Source organism: Maniola jurtina, chromosome 6 (assembly GCF_905333055.1).
Source record: "Maniola jurtina chromosome 6, ilManJurt1.1, whole genome shotgun sequence".
Lineage (NCBI taxonomy): Eukaryota > Metazoa > Arthropoda > Insecta > Lepidoptera > Nymphalidae > Maniola > Maniola jurtina.
In genome coordinates this window covers 6,687,584-6,711,107 of record NC_060034.1, presented here as the reverse complement: position 1 = coordinate 6,711,107, position 23,524 = coordinate 6,687,584, and the positions used below count along the sequence as shown (strand labels likewise).

Here is a 23,524-nt window from a genome sequence, read left to right as displayed (position 1 = left end):
CGCGGGCACCGCACACCTACGAGCTCGGATCGCAGTCCTTTCGCAGCGGCCAACGGTACTGGATGTGCCGCTAGCTGCTCCGCACTAAACAAACAGAGACGCGAGGAAACTCACCGTGCAGTGTTATGATGCAAACTTGTGTTGATCCAATTTGGACGGGGTGATCTTTTAAACTGAACTTGTGATAAGGACGAACAGAAGGATCGAGTGCAGTGTTAATTAACTACTAAAGATGCCGAAGATTTTCCTAATAAAGAAACGGTTGCACGAGCAGCAACTCGGCTTACAGGAGGGTCAGGAGCTCCTCGGCAAGGGCGACCCGCTGTGCCCTGGCTCTCCTCTCGACGACGGGCCCATACCGCTGCTCTCCAAGAAGGACAAAGAATGTGGCGGTAAGTTCCAGTTAATGACATCTATATAACGAATCCATTCATTGCTTCAGACATCTTTTTGTAGACGCTTCCCTGTTATCCTTCGAATAAAGGCTTCTTTCATTCTTCAAATAACCACTGAAAATAGCTTTATATCATCAATATTAACTTTGAAAAAGCGTTTCCACTTAACCGAGTCAGCATCTCTTAAGTGATCATCCTAAGATTTCCTTAGTTTTAGATCAGTAAGAATACCTACGATTAATTTATTACTTCCTCCATAACGGCCACTCGTCAAACCAAAAAAAAGATACTCACACTTGGACTAAATCCTGTTCTCGACCACACTATGCCAACAGTTTGTCTACCTGAGATCATGTGTGACTTGCGTGATCCTTCGTTTTGTTCTGCTTTTGTCAATTGATTTTAGATAAAGTAGTAAGACATATTTAGATTTTTTTTGGTAAAACATCAACGGGATCTCTCAATCAACGGTGCTACGGCATCAACGGAATAACTAGTATTATTATAACTCTTTTAAAATTGCATACAATTGTAATTTTTGTTTGTAATATTGATGATTCTTATATAGGTAAGTTAGATATATTTGACGCTAAAATAGGTATAAACAAACAGGCAAAACGTCACACAGTACCCACATTAACGGTGCGCTGGGTAGAACGCGTGAATCACTGATATAACTGTCATGTTTTTGCATCTTTCCACAGACTGGTAATTCGCACACTGGCGCTAAAACTAGAATAGGTATGCTATTGTACTTAATGATTTATTCAGTTAGGAACTCAGAAGAAAGCTCAGAATAAAGATTAAGAAGAATTTGATAAACTTGTAGAAGGACAACTTGTTGAATTCCATTTGTAATTTTCGATGAGATTATGTAAATTTCAATACCTACGCTTAAAGTAATGTTGAAAGAAAAATACGATAATGTCTTATTTGAGACAAGTTCAAGGGTATCAGATCGTTGACATTTAGCATTGGTTGGAAATATCTTCTGAATCAAACAACAATAAACTAATCACAATTTATTAACTATGTGATTCCAAAAATATATTATTCATAGGTTTACATAAAGTTATTCTGTACCTATTTTTGCATAATCAAGAATTAATAAGATAGAGGAATAACCAATTATACTAAAAATACAACAGTTAGCCGTGACAATACGATTCTTCAATCGAACATGATGGTAAAAAGCATAAAAATGAGATAGACAATAAAAGTATGCATTTACCTACTTATGTACCTACTACAGACATTTGGATATTTGAAAATAAAATATAACTTCTGGACTATATGTAAGGAAATATAAACATCAAATTGAAGAATATATACCTAGTACATACATCACTTTACGGCGTTACCAAAATGGGACTATCGTCAACTCACGTTAGGGCTCAGATATTATTGATGATACTATCTTCATATCGGGCGTATATCGTTCTATACATGGTCAAGTCCAACCGTCATCAGGCAGGAACTGTGCTGTAGGCGAGGTGTCAATGATTGCAGCACAATGGGCTTCCGCCGGCCCCGCTCGCCGGCTATCGCTTTGTATTTAGGTCACTCACCGCGATCTCCACTGTCATTTCAATATAATTAACAATATATTACGGTTTTGCATAAAATGTACTGTTTTATCTGTTTGAATGGGACTGTTGACATTGAATTACAAAGAGTTACGAGTGTGGTTCACTAAATGAGGTTTATTGTTTCGGCGCGCTTGTTTCATGTAAAAGCCACAACCATAAATATTGTAATAATGAAAACTCAATATTCTCTACACTTGAAAAACAACCATGTAAAGCATTCGGGTGGACTCAAGTAAAAATCTTAACGATCGATAAGGGAGTAAATCGGGTGATAATTATACAGATGAAATTACTGACCAAATAGATTTTCACAATAACATAGGTACGTTATTGTAAAAATCTGTTAAATATGAAAATTAAACAGAAAAGTCCTTTAATAAATTATATTGAGATACTTATGTGCAAACCCAATGCAAACCTGATACTGAGATTTTTTTATTGAAAAATATAACAAACTTATAACTAGTCTAGTCTATACAAATATTGTACAAATCATGTCCGCATGGAATGGTACCAAAAATGCAGGATGCATTTCCGCGCAGAATAGCCACGTTAATCTTTTGTGCAAAACATGAGCCAGCTCTTCTGTCATCAGATGAAGCAACGTCGCGAAATGTCTCGTAAAAATTTAACAGCACTAAAACTCTATGGTCCTAATAAGGTCTCCACGGCAAACCGATTACTCGAAAAGAAAGGCCCAACTCGCCGGTCTTGATGATGTCTCCCTGAGATGACAAGAGGCCAATGTATCAACGCTTGTTGCGTTCTTCATTAGCTCATTGAGTGCACAAATATATCTATGGTAGTACGAGCCCTGTTGATCGTATTAGAGAGCCATGGCAAAATAGTTTAACAGCACTTCCTTTGACGTGAGAGTGCGTAAATTCAAAAGTTTGCTGAGTTTTTTGGGTGGCAAGGAAGGAAGCCAATACCCAGATTTCAGATAAGGCTATAAACCAGGCTCGTTCTGTGTCATTTGTCGGATTAAGAACCAAACAATGTGATTAAGCCTAGTTAAAGTAATAAGTTGACTAATTCTTTTTTGGTAGGGCGGCAAGTTATATCAAAAGTTAATCAGATAAAAAAATTTGAACTTCAGGTAAATTAAACAGGTAGGTACATAAAATATACTAAATATCGTCCTTTTTGCGTTGCCACATTGTATGCACAAGTAAGTAAAACAAAAAAGAATCGATCGCACCGTTAAGGAAACCCGCATGTAGGCACGCTTATCGTATCCGACATAATATTAAAAGGCAAAAATAAAGTAGGTACCTAAACGTAATTCCAGGTGAATTGACACCTGTATAAAGGGCACACTTGTTCTTAAGGTCAGGGCAAGTGCAAATGGAAAAAGGGCGAGGGGAGCTGCGCCCTCGTTGGCACTCGGAATTTACGGTATTTTAAGCGCTTACCCACGAATACGTAATGCCTACGTTGTAAGCCACTAAAGAAGACATCAGTTAAGGAATCAGTTTTAATACATTTTATAATAATAGTCTATTGTTGCAAATATAAAGTAAAGTAAGTTTAAGTAAAGTATTAAATGTCTTAAAAATTATGAAATACCAGATCATTTTGTAAAACATATCTAACTGCTGAAATTAATAGTATCAGTCGTATCTGTATTCTCTCGACAGATTACTTAGCAATCAACGTCTATTTCTTATTTGTCTAAAATTGTATAGTTTTTTTGACACTAAATAACGTTGCTTAGTAACGTATCGACAGATTACGGATACGCCGTTATTGATTTCGGCCGTAAAACGATACCTATAAATAAAATTATAGTGGTACTGATTCTGAGCACAACTAAATAGAGTTCGCATCTTCTTCTTACTATGTAACTAGTATGAAAAGGACAGACACAGTTTGACAGTTTTAAATTTAATGTAGAGCTGTCAAACCTCGTGAATTTAGCTGACAGTCCCGAGCCTATTGGTTAAAGTAGCGTGCAATAAATGAGTCTTTGAATGTAAAGTGCATGTTCCGGCCTTTTTTAGCAATATTAAAAAGAAAAAGATGCAGATACTCTAAACTCTACTTTAGAGAAAGACAACAGAATCGGCGCCATTGTATTTATTTCGTTTTATACAAAAAGGCATAAGAAATAATTATACTAAACATCTTACACTTATTAAAATAATAAAGAGAAACCTTAAACGGGAAGCTGGAAGAAATCTCTGTTTAGATATAAGCATTTCCAATGTAACTTGATTTATTATAACTTTGTGACTACAATTTTGGTATATGAGAAATAAAAAATAAATTGAAAAAGAGTAATTTCGATATAAACGAAATATGGTTATAATTTAATATGTAAGAGCTTTCACATCTCTCCTACAAAAGATTTCAACGCGCTCCGCGCTTATCGCTGTTTATGTTATAGTCCGACTTTATTAATCTGTTACTATTAAAACTAGTATATTTTAAAGAGAACAGCCCTAAAAAGTTAAAGCCATTGATATAAATTGGTTGAACCATAATTTAGTTACTAAGTCAAGTCTAAGTCAAAATCATTTATTAAAAGACCATTGAAACATCAATGTAATATTTTTCCATAATAATTTTCAAATTGTTTTCATCAATTTGTGGCTCATGTTATTATTTTTTATTCCTGAAATTATTTAACCAACGCAATAGGATACAACATACCTACCTAGTGTAGGTAACACTAGACTACATAAGTAACTTACATACTGATATAATAAAAACCTGTTAAGAGAGGTACTATAAAAAACTGGTTAAGTGCGAGTCGGACGCGCACACGAAGGGTTCCGTACCATCGTATAAGATAAACTTACCTAACACTTTTATGTAGAACACTGCAAGTTAATGTGATTTAGTAAATTAATTTTTCGTGAACACATTTTTTTTTGTGATGTAACCACAAATTAATGGTTTTGGATTTTTTTCTTAATTGGGCTAAAAGACCTACCTACCTGCTAAATCTCATGAGTCTAGGTCAACAGGAAGTACCCTATAGATTATCTTGACAGATACGACAGACGGATGGACAACAAAGTGATCCTATAAGGGTCCCTTATTTCTTTTTGAGGTACGGAACATGAGGTGAAAAATATTCTCTCATTTATTTAATTTTCACATTTTGCCCTATTTTAAAAAAAATGTTCATTATTATATTTATAAATGTCGTTAAATAGGTACATTCAAAAATAACCATTAGGTAGCCCAGACAGTTTTTGGAAAAAAACTACAGTTTAAGAAATAAGTAGGTAGGTAATAACCGCCGAAGTTTTTAGCGACTAGCATGACTACGGAACCCTACTACTTTATGCGTGTTCTACTTCTGATACACACGACCAATTTAATTAAAATTATTCTTAATAAAATATTTTTATAACATTGCGTTTTTTTTATTTTATATTTAATAATTGGTGGCAGGAGGTACAATAAAGTTTTTGCGTTAATAATGATGCTAATTTACAGTTTTAATTTATTAGAGGATTATTACTAAAGAAATAATATACATAGTAGGTACCTAATGTAAAATGTTGCTGTGTGTTAGATTATAATTTGATTTTTGAATAATAAAAAATCATCTTCTCCCTTATAAGGATATAATAAAATTATTATATTTATTCAGTTCATTTTTAATTGGTAGTAAGTAGGTATGTATTTGTAACTAAACAGAATCCAACATGTATCTACAATCTTAGCGAAAAAAGGAAACAGTTCAGTTTTTTTTTGTAAGATATTATTTTTTAATTGTTTTCAAAATTTTAAGTTTTCAGTAATCATTATTAAACTAAAACCAGACCTGACTCCTAACTGAACGTTAATATAATCTCGAATTAGCATAATGCATAAGGATTAAAACAGTAATCTTTAACGATTATCCAAAAAAAACAAGCTTTACCATTTGGCCGGCCCGCCATTGTATCCACCGTCCATTGTATTTACCTTTTTAACGTTTTGCCTTTTCAAAGATTTGCGATCATAAAAAATACGATTGCATTCATAATGGAGCAAAACCGTTCTTGGAACGGCTACCTCCAAACAATTGCTCTTAATCGTTATGTTTTTCCACTTACAGGCATCTCTTATCGTTTAGTATTGAGGCTACTAATCTTTTTTTTCTTATTGCCCATTGGTTATTCGAAATATAACCTGCGAAACCTTTCATGGTTAAAACACGTAGAAGTCCCTGCAAGACGATAACTTGAACACCATCGGAGTTTAAAACCGTCGTCGCATAATATGTAATGCAAGTGATTAATTTAGTAGTAGATTGATATGATCCGTATCTCAAATGTTTTTGCTATGCCCAGTTACAGACAGAGGGATGAGCTTTGCAAGACTTAATTTTTTAATACCAATACCAACTAATTAGGCCAGAAATTATTTAATACCTTACTTAGTTCTTGTATTTTCCTTCTAAGTGCGGAACTCGATTCCGTTTCTTGTTTCAAAGTTATTTTTAGAACAGCACCAGCAAAACCAACGTTCGATATTGCCACTTAAGCGCACCGTACACAAGGGCTTGCCATTTATTTTTTGCGAGGCCGGCAAGATGCGCAACACGTGATGAGCTACCTACTCTGTTCTAGGAACGGTCACACATGTCTTGTTAAAGTATTCAAATCGCCGGTTTTGCAATAAACGTACCCAGTACTATCCACCTATGAGATGCGGGCGCGCCAGTCTTTAATTGCTACGAGTTATGGAAAAGACATCTGCGTATTTATTTATATATGGTTTTTTTGTCATTGTCTTTGTATGAACCGACAGCTGTTCAAGCCACATATAGCTTTAGTTTATGGTTTCTTGAGAGATAATTATACCTATTGTTATATGCAAAATGTTATGGTATTTTTCTATATTTGGCAATCTAAAAGTAAATTAATTATAATAACATAGTACTTATACTATAATTACCATCTAATTTCACGATAATAAGGCGTGTATCAGCAAATATAATTCGTCATCATCATTTCCTAACGAGCGCCACAACGCCATTCTCATTCAACCACTTCCCGCCACACTCTTTATAACTTAAATTATCATATTTTCATTCCATAGTGCAGAAGAGCGTCCTAGTACACGGTTTAGTAAATATATTGATGTGTCTTCTCACTAGGAACAGCCCCAATAAAAGCCTCTGCTATCTAAACTAATGCTCTTAATCAAAGTCACTCAACAACCAAATGTAACTTGTATATAGAAATGAGGTCGAGTGTTGTCCTATAATTTACATATTGGTTAATCAGTGTATCTTACATGTAACTTATTCCTTAAAAAATGTCTATGAATAAAACTCCAATATTCAAAACGCGATTAAAATTATCTTCATTCAAATAAGATTAGCAGTTCTAGTTACAACCAGTTAAGTACTAGACGTTTTTCTAAAACTTGAAGTAAGTATGCAAAGAAACTAAGATATGCCGATTGCATTTTTGTCTTTAGAATAACATAACTCAAAATTATAAAAACCCCCGACAACAACTAGAAACTAACTTTCAAACGGCTGAACCAATTTTCTTCTATTATAATTTATAGCTAAGAACACTCGATCAAGCCCCACCTTTCCAACGAAAAAACTAAATTGAAATCAGTTCATTCGCTTAGGAGCTACGATGCCACAGACACATACACGGATACACGCGTCAAACTTATAACATCCCTCTTTTTGGGTCGGGGGTTAAAAATAATTATAGGCATCTGCCAACTTCATCGATTAAAAAAATGAAGCGGAAATAGTGGCAAAAATGTATCAGAACCGCAAAACAATTATAAACTAATAAGTTAACAGGTAATAGGTGAAGGATGATTAAAAAACTAGTTTTATGTGATACATCGCTCGTTGGGCTCGTCAAATTCCGGATAAAATTTAAAAATAGGCTTGTTTAAGTTTATTGATTAGATTTTTTTGAGTTTCAATAGTTACCTATTTAGATAATAATATGTGAACATGAAAACAGCGAACTTCTTGCAATAACAGATACCGAGCGGTTAAGTTAAATACTACGGCACTCCATATCATATCGATAATATATTATGCATAATTAGGGTTATTGGTTTAAAACGAAACGGTAGTTTTAATATCGATTGCAAATCCAATACTAATCTGCAGTACCAAACTGTAACGCATCTGTAACGGAATCGTTGAGGAAGTTAGTACATAATAATTCAATGAACGGTATATTATTTTTCGGAATATGTTCCAATATAAAAAGAATAACTTACATAAACTGTGATAATCCACTCGGTAGAGGCCCGATAAAAATACAAAGACAATACTTTTGTCCGTCTTAAGTGCTTTCTGGTAAAGATCCTTGGCATTAAGGCTCGTTGCTGTTATCAACACATTATTAAGACCACCTGGAAGGTAGGCTTAACACTTATCTGAGTTTTAAGAATCCATTCCGATTTTCTGAAAGGTATATTTTGGTCTTTGGGCGTAACGGCGCTATCTCCTTTCTTGTACCTACTTTAATGTGTTAGTCCATTTTGTAACCCAACTATGTTAGCCTAAAATGGGTACAAAAAAGTAGGTACATTGATATAGTCTAGAACTCTAGACTCTAGTCTCGGTACACCCTAGGTATATACACAAAACAGTTTAGAGTTTAGTCTACTAGAGATCACTACGTTTTATTAAACGTCCTGTCTTAAAATATTGCTATGAATTAGTATGGTTTACGCTTATGGTACCCTATATTGATGTTTTCGTTGGTTAACATAATACAAATCTTTTAAAAAAAACGAGTGTTTCGCACGCACACGTCCCAAGATTAAGGTCATCACCGCTATTGTTGTGTCATGCTATAAAAGATAATAATCATATCGTGTAGGTATTTTGGAGCAATTTGCCGAATGCCGCCCACGATCTCTTTAGATTTGAGGACTATGTACAGGCGTTCTACATAACAATTGAATAGCCTCAAAATTTGGAACCTGTTTAACGACTTGCAAGGCATGTTTGGTTCGCAGAACGTAGTAATTTTTGCTGCTATCTAGATTTTACAAAACAAGCTGTCAAATTCGAGACGACTTGTTTACTAAGGAATGTGTTTCTGCGATATAATCATTGTATAGAAGTATAGGTAAGATTTATGACATGAAGTAATTGTGCTGCTCAAATCTCCGTACCTAATAGGTGCCTATTATGCCAATTTAGCCACCAGGCGTCTTGTAGAGAAGGTTCTGTCTATAACTCTATAACATGCTTAAATATCTTTGGTTTTTGTGTTCTTTTCTTATCATATAGATTACAGGAACTACGGTGTGTAGGTATCTGTTTGGATTTTTTCATTTGTAGATTTTGGCTGAATAAAGGTTATTTATTTGTTTAAACAAACAAGTTAATTACTATCATGTGATCAACTTACCTAAACTTTTTTATATGTCCTATATATTTTTTGTAAAATATCAGATTTTTAAGTTAACGCTTTTTTAAACTCTTTCTTCAGCTTAAACCATCTATCGCCAATTTTATTAGTTCCAAAGGTTCCAATTTATTAATATCCTGGCTACGTAAATAGGTAGGTATGTCTTTAAGAGCGTTAACGCATGAGCCTGCTTGGCAAGTTTAGGTATTTACCCGAGGTTCTTTGTTTGTTTCCGTGAACGGACGTACCGAGTTCAGTTTAGTTTATAACAAACCGTTTTGATCCTAGACGATTTTCAAACGGATTATTTTTTCAATATTTTTAAGTATGTGGTGTTAGTTTGTCGTTTTTTTTAAAACAGTGATGTTTTTTAAAACAGTGTATTGTCTTTATAGATTAAGTACGAGTGAATAAAACTTATAATTGTAGTCAGTACTTAATACTAATCTTTTATATACTTGTGTAAGTATAAGAGAGTCTAGAAATTATACAAAATTCAACTTTCCTTATACATATTTACGAAAATATGGTTCCCTTATCATGCACAGTATAAATAATTACACCTACTATATTAATTTTCACATATATATTTATAAAGGCTGGTAAAATAAATGTGAAATCCGTCTAAAATTTAAAAAGTCTTAAATATTTAATTTGCAATATTATCGAAAATATAATGCAATGCTACTAATACTCATAAAGACATTGAGCAATTTTTCTTATTTATGGTCCTTTACAATCTTTTCAAATTTTATTGTTAGTACTAAATCGTACTTACCGTAAGCGCAAAACAATGGACAGTACAATGAAAGGGATTAACAGGTACAAAAATGCAGATGTTACACTTGAGTAGGTATTTATTCATCAAAAATAAGTGCACTGCTACGCGAGTCAGCTAGGGATACAAAAACAAAATAAGATAAAGTTTAAAACTGAAAGTACAAAAACCCACCAACTACTTTTAAAGACTTCACCGCAGATGATTGATTTATATTTGAATATGTATAAATCATTATATACATGTATTCGAAATTTTCATAGTAACTGCTATGATTTGATATCGAACTCGATCCATCTATTTCAAGTTTATTTTTTCTTGATATACATTTCTTTTTCATGTCTTGTGTAGGTAATACCAATTTCGATATACTTTTTGGGTTTTGTAGGTTATATCTCTTACATTCGTTTTGATTATGATAAGTCCTTTTATGACATATCAGAAAATTTTATGACATATGACAATATAGCCTCTAACATACGGAATGGTAAAGCTAAGCCAAAGAGAGATCTCATTTATCAAATTTTAATGTGCAGTTTGGCAGTAATAAGTGAATTGATGAGTCGATAAACAAACAAACACGCAACACAACACGTGACAGGTTGTGATGGCAATCAAGGTAGGGACGCCCCGCACACCCACACAATCCCTGGGCTAATCCGGTGCGGGATAGCGCGGGTGACGTGCGGGTGTGCAGAACGTCCCCCGCCTCATACCTCGATTGCCATCTCGACCTGTCACGTACTATACATAGCTGCCGAAAACTCAGTCCTCCCTTAGTTGGATAAAGAATTGTTTTATTCTAAAATAAAACCATCATAAAGATCCACGAGGGATGACCACGTGCAAATGATAGTAATTATCCTATTGTTTCAGGTGTTATGCTAGAGTGTACAATGTATACAACCAAAATCTAAATACAAAATACCGTACTAATGCTGTAAAAGACAATAAACTAATGCTATTATGCAAATGCAAAAAAAGAAATCATAATGGAATACAAGAAACCTCGCTAATGCCATAAAAGGACGATGAATCATCAAAATTTTATTTAGCGGCTAGGACAAATAGCAAGGGTATTGGCATATAGCATTGTCAGCCGGTAATAACTGTAAAACTATAAGCCTTTAAGAATATTTAATTCTGAAAAGTTATAATTTTAGTCAATAACTAATTATACAAAATTCAACTTTCTGTTTATTTAAAAAACATGGTTTTCCTTATCACAAACAGTATAATGAAACCTTGAGTATTGAGTTTTACAAATTTATAAAAGCTTTTGAAATAAATGTGACACCCATGTAAAATTTAAACAGTTAAAAATTTAATTTTTAGAAATTATTAAAAATATAGATCAATGCCACTGCTCTGATAGGCATTAATCTATTCTCTACCGAAATCGCGTTTTACTGTTAAATTGTTCCCTTTCAATGAAAGGGAACAATAGATGCAGCTATTTGCTCGAGGCAATACTTATTTATTAACTAGCTGATGCCCGAAGCTTCGCCCGCGTGGATTTAGGTTTCTAAAAATCCCGTGGGAACTTTTGATTTTCCAGGACAAAAGTAGCCTATCCGTAATAGCACGTCCCCGGGATGCAACGCATTTCTGTACCACGTAAAAACATCTAAACGGATGATCCTTTAAAAATCCCGAGGGATCACCAGAATTTAGGAATGCAATTCCTTACAGCATCATATACACAATTTAAAAACATACAAAAAGTTTTTATCTATCTTTAAGAAAAAATAGCGAGTATTAAAAATACCTAGTATTAAGAAGTGATAGTCGCACTACAATTTCAGGTAAATCGTAAATAATCCGATAACAATTGCTAAGCAAACAAGCGTTACGTCCGTTCTCGGAGAGGCCTCGGCCGGTACTGATTTCCTAGTTCAATTTACTATTGCTCGTTGCACGGTTTTGTAGTGTGTTTCAAGATTATTTTTTGGAAAAAAATATTAATTAAATTTAGATTTTTTTTTCTGTATATATTGACAATATGTTCTTCTTTAATGAGTACTTAGTTTTATTTATAAATGAAGATAAATAACCCACCTAAATGACAGTTTTATGTGTCTGTAGTTTTACGAAATTATGACTTTTTTGTTTGAATTTTTATAATGTAAAAAATGCCAAACGAAAGATTTGGTTCTGTCATCTTATTAGTTCAGGACCTTTTCTTTGGTAAATATAATTCTTTGTGAGAATCTACCAAGTAACTTTTGATGTAGTGAACGTCAAAGATGACACGAAATCCAAAATTCAGTAATAGTCTTTTGGTATTTTAGGCAATAAAAGATAAACTATGAATAAATTGCAAAATGTTGTCTGTCAATTTAATAAAACAGGAAATATTCTACAAAGTAGTATATAAATGTTTTACATAAATGCAGTGTTTAATAAAATATAGGGGGGCAAAATAGCTTAAGAATAGCTCATACCGGTTCAACACTCTTAACAACCGTTAACAAACCTTCATTTTAATGGTTTTAGCGTCTTATGTACTAAAGATCCTTTCGTCTTAGCTCTATACATAGAGCAGACTTGGCTTTCCTCTGACTTAAGATTCAGTTAAAACGAGACAGATGTATGACTTTCACATATATCTGTCTCGCTTTAACTCCAAGTATATATAGTTTGAGCAAACTCAAAGTAGGTAGGTACACTCTATAGATCTCAATTCTTAGCCTTAGAATGCATCGTCTCTTAATGCCAGGTGAGGTCGCATTTGAGGGCTGACTTGTACCTAACGGCATAAAAAAAACTTAACGACTATTAGAACATAACATAAATCGATCGCCGTCTTAGATACCGGATTTTTTTTCTGTTCAGCAAACCAAATTAGTTGGTGTTAGCCTTGAACACTTCGACAAACATATTTGGGTCATTAACCCTTGCCAAATCTGGTTGTGATTCACGCTGTGATCAAAGTAATAATAAAGCGTTGAACAGTTTTTGTAGCCGTTCTTTTAGAGACAAGAAGTAGCTAGGTAAGTACCTACCTATTCAATCGTTTTTTGCACGAAGCGGTGTCGAAATTATCCGGAAGGCTCTGTCTTTGGCCTTACATAATAATTTTATTTTACCGGTACCAAAACCTTCTGAGGATGCCCCCGAGCAATGTGGGATGCCTACTTGCACTATATTATTAAAGTAATTATTGTTTTAGTAGGTATAATACCTTTGAAATACGTAATAGATGCATGCCTAGATGTTAAAAGGATAATCCTACCAATTCTAGGCGCAGGCAACTGAATTAAATTAGGTAGGTATATTAGTTAGGTTAGGTTATCTACTTACTGTGTACATACCTAGATTATAAATAATTTGTTTGTCAGAGTAAGTAACTATGTCTGACTAGTTTCGAATCCGCCCGGAGTCCTTATTCATTGGGCGGCCTATGCTCGCGATCCGCAGTCTCTTGGGCGCAGAGGCCATTGAATAAGGATAATACCTTATAATTTCAGGCATACTCCGACAAAAAAGTGATTTAAACCGTCATACTTACATAGATAGAGGTAGGTACATTAAATTTGTATTAAATATCACTCACAATAGTTTAAACGCTAAAATGTCCACTTACTGGGTAGGTACATAGATATTAGCTTGGTCAACGCAAAAATCAGTAAATTGTGAAAGCTCTACGCGACAGGTCGAGATGGCAATGGTGGAACGGGATAGCACGGGTAACGTGCAAGTGTGCGGGGCGTCCCTCCGCCTCTTACCCCGATTGCCATCTATCTGTCGCGTACTATTTATTATAGGTAATAGGATAATGTAGTATAACTGCCTACTCATAAACTAGCTAGTAGGTAAATGTATGTGAACGGCGTTTACATATGCGAACGATGCTACGATAAACAATACACGACAAAAAATGTCCTTCCAAACGACCTTTCAACCGATCCTTTGCGGGCAGTGCGCTCCCGATGTACCGTGTGCTATCGGTACTTATGTTTATGGAAAAAAGCCTTCAACGGAATTTTATATGCCCTCCGTTCGGGCTTCGGAGCGGTTCTTCATAGCTGTCTTAAGGCTTGCTCACACACAACGCGTGACGGCATCGAGGCGCGAGTCACGATGGTAGCGTCTAATCGCCTTCTAAGTAACTGTAAGATGGGGTTCCAACTTCCATTGCGATGAGCGTGGCACATTTCACAAGAGAGTATAATTAAGTTATAACTGTAAATAAATTGATACTTTGTCAAGATCAAAGTACCGACTAGGAAAATCCAGTCTGAAAGAAAAATATGTTTTCCTAAAGTAAATATTGTTTTATGACACAGGCTTAACGTTTAATTTTGCTGAAACAATCATCACAAGTAAAACTTAGTAATAGGCAAGAGTTAATATTGAAATTGCTTTCTCAATATCATATTATATTCACACGTGCGTAGTAGCTGTGTTTCTGCATTCGCTCTCTGCAGCGTGACGTGTTTCAGACAGTTCCTTGTATTATGAATATATTATAACCTAACATGTATCAGTGAAAGAATTTTCGAAAAATCAGTGGAGTAGTTTCGGATATTACCACCTTCATCCAAACTTATAATATTAGTGTAGACTGGACACGCGTACGAGCGTTTTCACTGTGACGTCCTACATGCCCTGCCATTGCCATCGTGCGTCGTTGCCTCCACGCGTTTTGTATGTTTCAGACTTTACATTTTTAAAGCGTTAAATGCTAACAGCGTCCGATAACCCCGAGCGCAAGGACATGCTAGTCCGCCCGCCGCTTCTCGTTAGTTTTTTTCTTGTAGTCTGTTTTATCGTCTCGTTATACAGACATTGTAGGCACGCCTGGAATAATCGATATGCTGGTAAAAGCTTGATATCTGGTTATAAAGGATGTCTAAATGAAGTTAATGGCTCATACCTAACTATTTAATTTACGATACTCTAGCCAGGCTGAGTTACGAGTAGTAGGATAAAGAATATCGAATATGCTCATAATACTTAGTAGGTGCCAACTGCCAATGTATCCTTCCGAGTTTCTTGCGGGTTCTTCTCGGTAGGAAAGGCACTCCGAACCAGTGGTAGATGCTCTTCACGATTTAAAAGTCTAATTGAATAAAAATATTTTGAATTTGAATTTGTATTGTAAGCGCGTCACTCACACGACCAAGAATCGAGGCAGCAATTCGGCGCGTGCGTTCATCGTAGCGTAAGTACCTAGTAGCCTCCTTTAAATGTTCTTAGGTTTACCTAGAAAGCCAAAGTGGCACTCTCACGGGCAAGGCGGTGTCAATGCGAAGGCTCGTCTCTTCTTGGTTCGGATGATGAGGTGTTCTGAGGATTTATAGAGCGCACTTTAACTTATCTTCGACTTAAGACACTGTTAAAACGAGACAGCGTTATATCACGGGCATAAATCTATTTCGTTTTAACTGAAACTTAAGTCTGAGCAAAGCCAAAGTACCTACGTACTATGCTCTAATATAGATCTCAGCCTCAGTAGAGAACTTAGATACAACACTGTTAAGTAGAGAATTGTGCAATAGTTTATTGAGGTATACTTTTGTTATATATTAACCAATTTGGCATTTAAAAACAAAACATTTCGCCAATGATTAATGCGTCGATAATTACTCTGAGTTTAGGTACATACCTACCTACCTATTTATTACAACCGCAGAATGCGTTTAGCGCATTAACTTATCATATCGCTGTTACGACATCATTATTGTTAGAATGATTTTGCTATACCTACGTATCTAATAATGAGACATAACCAAATTGCAATGTCAATTATGAGTAACGGTAAGCTAATGTTACGATTAGTAGATAGAATTAGAAACATGGGATCATTTAAGGGGCGGATCAACAAATTCCTGAAAAGTCAGCAACGCATTGGCGGTTCATCTGGTGCTGCAAAAATGTTCATGGGCGGCGGCAATCACTTAACACCAGAGTGACCCGCTTGCTCACTATTTAAGTCCGTATTTTTTTAACATAGGTACGTACGTACTGTACCCCTACACCCTAAAAAAATAAGCAATAGGTAGGTATATTTTTAAGGATTAAATAAAAAAAATGCCTAAATAATAATTTTATCCTAATCTCAAAATTTTGGTGTAACATATTTATGTGATACCTACTAGTTTATATAACTGTTCAATAAACCTACAGCTTTACATAATGTTTCTAAATAAAATGGCTGCTTAAAACCAAGGCGACTCCAAAAATGTTCTGTTTTTACATTTGAATAGATAGGTAGCTAGGAACTAAAGAAAACTGTTTAATATTGTTTAATACTAAAGAAAATTGTAGGTACTAACATATTATAAACATGTTTTAAATACTAGGTTCTATTTGAACACTATTATAGACTTTATATTTAGACGTATAAGTACTAATTCTATTAGTGTATGGCCGTGGAGTGTACCTAGAATCACTAATTATTGCCAAAAACCGATGCGAAGAAGGCAGGCTCTGTAATGGCCAAATAATGAGCGCTCGCATTCAAGGTTAGCATACAGTTTCTCGGCAGGAAACGGCAAGTAACTGAATAGATATGGACATGGTAATTACTCGGCCTTGACTTACCGTTTTAGAATAAAAACCGCACTATTTAAATAGAGCTCGTTAACAATGACTTCAATGCTGTGTGCTGTGTATGGTTATCTCTATTGCTTGCAATGATTATTTGAATTCTTAATCAAGTAGCTAAAATTAAAATAATTTTACTACCTATGAAGAAACTTGTGTATCCGTTACCAACACAATATTTATGGAACACCTATTAAGACCTTGCTATTTATATTGGGTAAGTACCTACTAGGTAGGTAACTACCTATTTCAAATCGCCTTTTCCATAAGTAAGTACTAAACTACCTACCTAGGAACTTGTTTCATATAGAATACATATTTGATATTTTACATCAAAGACAGTTCTTTTTAACCCCCGACCCAAGAAGAGAGGTGTTATAAGTTTGACGTGTGTATCTGTCTGTGGCATCGTGTCTCCTAAACTAATGAACCGATTTTAATTTAGTTTTTTTTTTTGTTTGAAAAGTGGCTTGATCGAGAGTGTTCTTAGCTATAATGCAAGAAAATCGGTTCAGCCGTTTGAAAGTTATCAGCTCTTTTCTAGTTACTGTAACCTTCACTCGTCGGGGGTGTTACAAATTTTTAATTTACACTTGTACTTAGATAGGTACGACTATAGTATTCAACGTGACAGGTCGACGTGACAATCATGGTGGGGACGCCCCGTCTCATTATATCGATTACCATCATGTTGACCTGTCGCGAACTATAGGTAAGATTAGGATGACAGGCATTTAGGGGGCATTTTCAGTGTATATTCCTACAACATTGTATTAATTTTAATATTTGCAAACATTTTAAATGCTATGAATTCTTTTAAAAACTCTAAGCTTTCAAAAATCTCATAATCGTAAATACCGTGCTGTATGGACGGTTTTCAAAATCGTTGGTGTTGTCACGCCCGGCTGCACAGACGCATACAATTACGGGTTCTGAACAAAAAAGAAGACTCGACAATGCAGGCATCGTCCTTGGGTCCCTAACAAAAGCCGAGAAAGGGCAAAGGAACTCGTTTTGACCAACCTTGGGACTTTCACTGACTACCTACGCATATTTCGCTGTTACTATAAGATTTAAAGTTAAATTACTTCCTTCCTCATCGTTAAATAGAATATACATAGTTAGTATAGAGGTAGAGTATGGTTGGTAAATTGAAAACTAATTGACGGTCAAAATCGGTAGGTAAACCATAAAAATACTAAAGAGCTGTGCAGTTAAAAAAACAGGAAGTAAGTATTTGTTCCATGGTGAATAATGATAAAATTTCCGCAGCATCAATGGGTAACAGATTTAGGTCGAGATTGAATTTGTCACTTTGTTGGCAGTCACTTTGTTAATTATAATAATGCGACACGAACACACACATTCAACAGTGTTGTAGGTGTGTATGTGTGTGCAGAGGCAAGTAACTTATTAGTAATCTGTGGCGGAGGCGAGTGTTACCGTTATGGAGGCACATACCAGTGACGTCAACGAGGCCTTACGCCTGCGACGCTACTCGAATACTTTATAATCATACATCTACAAGAATAGTTATCTACTAAGTTCTTATTCTGAATCAAACTATTGATTTTTTTCTGCTATTCTTTACACAGAATATTTCACTCACAAGAATGAAAAACTAACTACGACCGTTTCTCTGTTTCAGATCGCGACGTATTTGGCGAGAATAATGGAGCAAAAAATACACAAGAACGACGAAATAAGGAACCCAGACGATTCATATCATCAATACTAGGTGGCGAAATACCTTATGGCAGCCACAGAGGACATGTTCTTACACAAGCTGAAAGAAAACAGTATTTACCCGTTGTTGCTGAAGACAAAAAGACTGAAGACAAACCGCTTATAAAAGAAGAAAAGGATTTAATAGAGAACGAGCCAGTAGTCCTACCATCCAGAAATTCGCCATCGCCCGAATCCGCTCCTTCTCCAGGGATTGATAGCAACGTAACTTGTCAAAAAGTATCTGTGATACAGAGAACGCCTTCACAGTCGCAATTTCGAGACAGTAAAAAAGAACTATCCGATGTAACCATTCCAGCTACACTACCTGCTTCGGAACCTGAACAAGATCAGCCTATCGACTACGCTATTGCAAAAAAGAGAGGAGAATCTGAAGACGAGGAAACGGAAAAGAAGATAAGAGAACAGAGGCGGACTAGTAGCTCTAAAATTGCTAATGGAATTTTGGCAAGGCCTTTATTAGTTTTAAGAAATCGTCCTGGCAGTAAAATTCCCGGTATTTTATGTGCTGCTGCCGGTCATGGACGTTCTACTGGAGGAAATGGTTCGAATTGCAATTCGCAAAGTAGTGGTGGCTCTGGAAATTTTAGCTCTGGCGCAGGAAGTGCTGCTCCGTCATCCGGTGGGGGTGGGGCCCTAGGAGGTGGCTCAGGTAGTGGTGGTAACGGCCGAGATGGACGATCGAACTATGGACCTAACAGTCCTCCAACTGGTAGCCTTCCGCCATTTTACGAAACCTTAGGACCATCCACTAAAAGTGGCCAAAACACATTCAATGCCAATGGTAACTTCACTAACGAATTTAACATTATAAATGGGTTCAACATGGATTGTGAAAACAATGAAAATCCAAACACCAATTTTCCTGAACAAAGTAAGCAATATTCGTTAATGCAAAATGCACATTATGGTTTAGCTCTTAAAGACGAAGAAATTGATTATGAAAACAAACTAGAAAATTTAAGTGCCATTGGGTATGGCAGCAACTTTGATGACTCGATGGTTGTAGATATGGGAGAAGATGTGATAGATAATAACCAATTTTATACTACTTTAACTTTCCCACCAAATGAAGCAATTTTAGGAAATCTTTCAGACTCAACAGAAGATTTTGCAAGTTTCCTTAATAATCAGGTGGAATCAATAACCGATTCAGAACTAAGAGAATCTTCGTCAATCACACCTGACTCCGTACATAATGCCGTTGATATAGAATCTTTGGCAGAGCAAGTAAATTTAAGCCGACAGTATTATGAGAAAGCTAACTACATCGCCTTTGCTAGCCAAGAACAGGGTTCAACTTACAATTTTGCAAAGGAACGGCCTGATTTATTAATGCAGCTTAATCCAGCGCTCCTTCAAAATGAAGGTCAAATGCAGCAACTACAAATACATGTTCAACTACAACAGAGACAGCAAATCTTGTCACCGGGATTTCCATTCACTAATCCGTCTTTGGACCTCGACTCCCCAACTGGTGTTTCATTGCCGTCTCCGGGTGGAAACAATTCTCTGGACAGCAGTCACATCGAGAACTCTGCTCTCAGCCCTGCTGCCGCTGTAAGTCTCAAGAAAGGCTCTGTCGCCGATAGCAAAATACAAATCTTGCAACAAAGGGTAAGCATTACTTGATTTTAAGGCGAAGCTTAAATTCTTTTTCTTTCATCGTCATCAAAACCGAATTGAATACAGCATTGATGACATTTAAGATTGAAATCACGAACCGTTATTAAATAACGCTGAGCCTGAATCAACTTATGCTTCAACCTACTTGCATTATAACTGTAATGTTTTTTTTAAAATATTTATTTATAGTATTATTTGATAACATAATATAAAAGGACAGCTGTAATTGATTACGCTCAGCTTTAAACATTTAAAATTTAATCAAGATTTTCTTGACTAAAAAGAAAATGTAGCTGTCCTTAATCAAAATAAATACTTTATAATATTTCAATTCTTTTGTTACAGTTGGGCCTACCAGCAGAGCTCCCTTTAGAGTTTATCAACGGTGGGCATGGTGTCAAAAACCCTTTAGCTACCGAAGCAAACGCTAGACAAAGAGAAGAAGAAAAAAATAAGCAAGTGCTAGTAAGCGAAGATGACCCAACAAAATTTGTATGTAGAATTTGTACGAAGAACTTCAGCTTACAAAGACTTTTGAATAGACATATGAAATGCCACTCTGATGTGAAACGATACCTTTGTACATTCTGTGGCAAGGGTTTTAATGACACATTCGACCTCAAGAGACATACTAGAACACACACCGGCGTCCGACCTTACAAGTGCAACTTGTGCGAAAAATCATTTACCCAAAGATGCTCCTTAGAATCCCACTGTTTGAAGGTTCACGGAGTCCAACACACCTACGCTTATAAGGAAAGAAGGACTAAGGTGAATAATTCATTCAATTACATCGAACTTAGCTCTCTATTTAATAAAACTTTATAAATTACAACGCCATCTATATCTACCTTACAAATTTTAAAAAAACCGCCCGCAGCATGTGGACGGCGCGCGGCGGTTGACGGATTATGAAGACAAAATGTATGGCGGTCTATAGAAAGAATTACAACAAGCGCCCCGTTTCATTCTATAGAATAGATAGAGCGCCCATACACTTTGTCTTCACACAGTGTATTGCACATTATAATATGTCTTCCCAGGGCTCCGGTCTCGTCTTTATGCCTGGGGTGCTTGCTTTATCAATTCCCTTACAGTTACTTATAAGTTAAAATGCATTTCTAAGTACATAAATAGTAAAATAAGACAAATTAGAAATCATTACTTATAACAAGTTAATTTTAAAACAGGAAAATAGTTGTATTAATGTATTTGAGTGACCCAATACTTATAGTGCCGAATTTTTTACAGATGTACGTTTGCGAAGAATGCGGTCACACTACATCGGAACCTGAAGAACATTATATGCATCTCAAAAAGCAACACCCTTACTCCCCTGCGCTGTTGAAGTTCTACGATAAGAGACATTTTAAATTTACGAATGCAACTTTCGCCAATCAGCTTCTGGGCCAGCTGCCTATGCCAGTCCATAATTAAGGTTTATGATATTGAAAACCAATTTTGTACCATTATTGATACGTACTTACTAATTTATTACCTACTACATTTAAAGTTTTGGTACAAAATTGGAATAATATGAAATACGAATTTATTCCGTCCGTTTTTAAGGAATCGATATAACTTAGAAGAACTTTTAAGACCCCAGTGCATGCACTAATTTGTCGAGTGCAATTACACTGAAAAAGCTCGGTTTGACACTGTCTTCCAAAATATGGGTATAATGAATTTTGTAACTATTTCGCTGATTAGTTTCAAATGAGGAACAATATCAACCTCTTGTTCCATTTCAAAATACCTTAATTTTTTAACAGTCAGGGGAAATCCATTAGCCTTGGTGAAAGGCATGACTGCAATTAAAAAAATCAAAGTATCGGGTATTATGTGCAATCTTTGGTGATGGTACGGGATTATTAATAAGTTTAGTTGTAGTGTAAATTTTAACAATTAGTTGTAAGTACATTTCTAATATTATTGAAATTATATAGCAAGTTTCATTTCAATTCAGCGTAAATTAGATCGGATGATTATTTCGGATGGTGCTAAACGCAAGTACAGTACTACCACTTTCATATGTTACGCCGATGTACCTGCGCAGAAACCTTATTTTGAAATGCGCGAAAATATCTCTCAGCCAATCGTAGCGCGCGTTCATCCACTATTGGTTGTTGCTTAAGCGCCATGTTTTATACGCGCGAATTATGAGCGAGATAGCACGAGTCTCTGTTGGTCTTATGTTTAAAATCAAGGTTTAAGCAAGCCAAGCATTAAGGTTTCATTGATGCACATTCGGTTTAAGTTGGCGTCAGGTTGCGCTTTTCTGCGCAAACGAATTTTGCCAATTCGACGTATAAAAGTGGTAGTAGGTACTGTATTACAATTGTCGCTGACTTGAAGCGAAGCTGTTATGATTCGGATGACACTCTTTGTCCAAATCATAAACCTGCGTCAATGCCAATCAGGCCTTGATCGTAACTCCAGGATAAGGAATCTCTTTTCCTCGTTTAGTGATATTAGTTTCTAATCGTCTCACAAAATATTAACACAAAAATAATGTCACAAGTTTTGTGTTATGTATGTACTTAATGTTATGTTTTGTTCTTTGTTGGTACTTATTAATGTAACAAAATTATAAAAATCTTGTACGTGAGAACACACATTAGTCTCACGATAAGTCGTACCAAGTTTAAATGCATTTCTAGATTTATTTATATTATTTAAACGAAAGGATCGATTCGATACAGACCGTGCTGTGAGTGTGTATGAGAATTGTATTATCTTACTGTGTAATTAAGTTATTAAATGTGTTGATTGTTACAGCATAATGAAACATCGAGATAAATATTGTAAATCAAATGATTGATAGTGAAAGTTTTATCTGACATTATTATGCTCAATTTTGGTACATTTGCGCTTTCACAGCGAAGCTTGTGGATATAAAAATTGTAAATATGTCTAAATTTAGTAAGTAGTAGTAAAAATTGAAAATAATTATTTCTAAATATTTTAGTAATAAATAATAATTAGTGTTTATGAGATTTTAAAAAGATACAATTGTTGAAATATTTTGTACGATTTGGTAAGTTTTGATAGATCTGAACACTATTAATATATTGGCTTATCATACGGTTTTGCCCCAATATATTATTGTGATAGCGCAATGCCTTGGTAACACCTACTTCTTTTGCATTTATTAGCATTTTGATCCCATTGTCAAGTTGTTGTTTCATATTTTTTTTGGAAACACTCTTGTTATTCTGTACTGATAAGCAATATATCAAGGTTTAAACATTAGCATTTGTTTCATTATAAACCTCTAAAGTCTAACCTTAACCCTAGGTAAGTATATTTTAAAATTGGTTACAAAACTACAGACTATGATCCTACATGCCAAAGAATAAATCCACTGCCACCTACCTTAGTACTACTAACTGGCAAGCTGCAATCGTAACTATTGCTGCTAGTTAAAAACTAAGTACCCGCTTTACATGCACATGGCGTCAGCTCCCGAAGATAGGTACGTACCTA

At 35.3% G+C, this 23,524-nt stretch overlaps 1 protein-coding gene across 2 annotated transcripts; it reads left to right on the top strand.

The window, feature by feature from the left end:
- Positions 1-23,290, top strand: LOC123866065 (transcriptional regulator ovo-like). 2 transcript variants are annotated; one of them, XM_045907388.1, is made up of 4 exons: positions 1-392; positions 18,315-19,972; positions 20,384-20,809; positions 21,290-23,290. In XM_045907388.1, the coding sequence occupies exons 1-4, from the start codon at positions 233-235 to the stop codon at positions 21,473-21,475; spliced, it is 2,430 nt and encodes an 809-aa protein (XP_045763344.1). In that variant the 5' UTR covers positions 1-232; the 3' UTR covers positions 21,476-23,290. The 2 variants fall into 2 exon arrangements, with proteins under 2 accessions (XP_045763344.1, XP_045763343.1); XM_045907387.1 differs by having other exon boundaries at positions 18,315-20,029.
- Positions 23,291-23,524: the final 234 nt, after the last annotated feature.

Coding starts and splice junctions, on each gene's coding strand:
- LOC123866065 (XM_045907387.1), top strand. CDS start 233: ATGCCGAAGATTTTCCTAATAAAGAAACGGTTGCACGAGCAGCAACTC. Junction 20,030..20,383: donor TACAAATCTTGCAACAAAGG/GTAAGCATTACT, acceptor CTTTTGTTACAG/TTGGGCCTACCAGCAGAGCT. Junction 20,810..21,289: donor ATAAGGAAAGAAGGACTAAG/GTGAATAATTCA, acceptor AATTTTTTACAG/ATGTACGTTTGCGAAGAATG.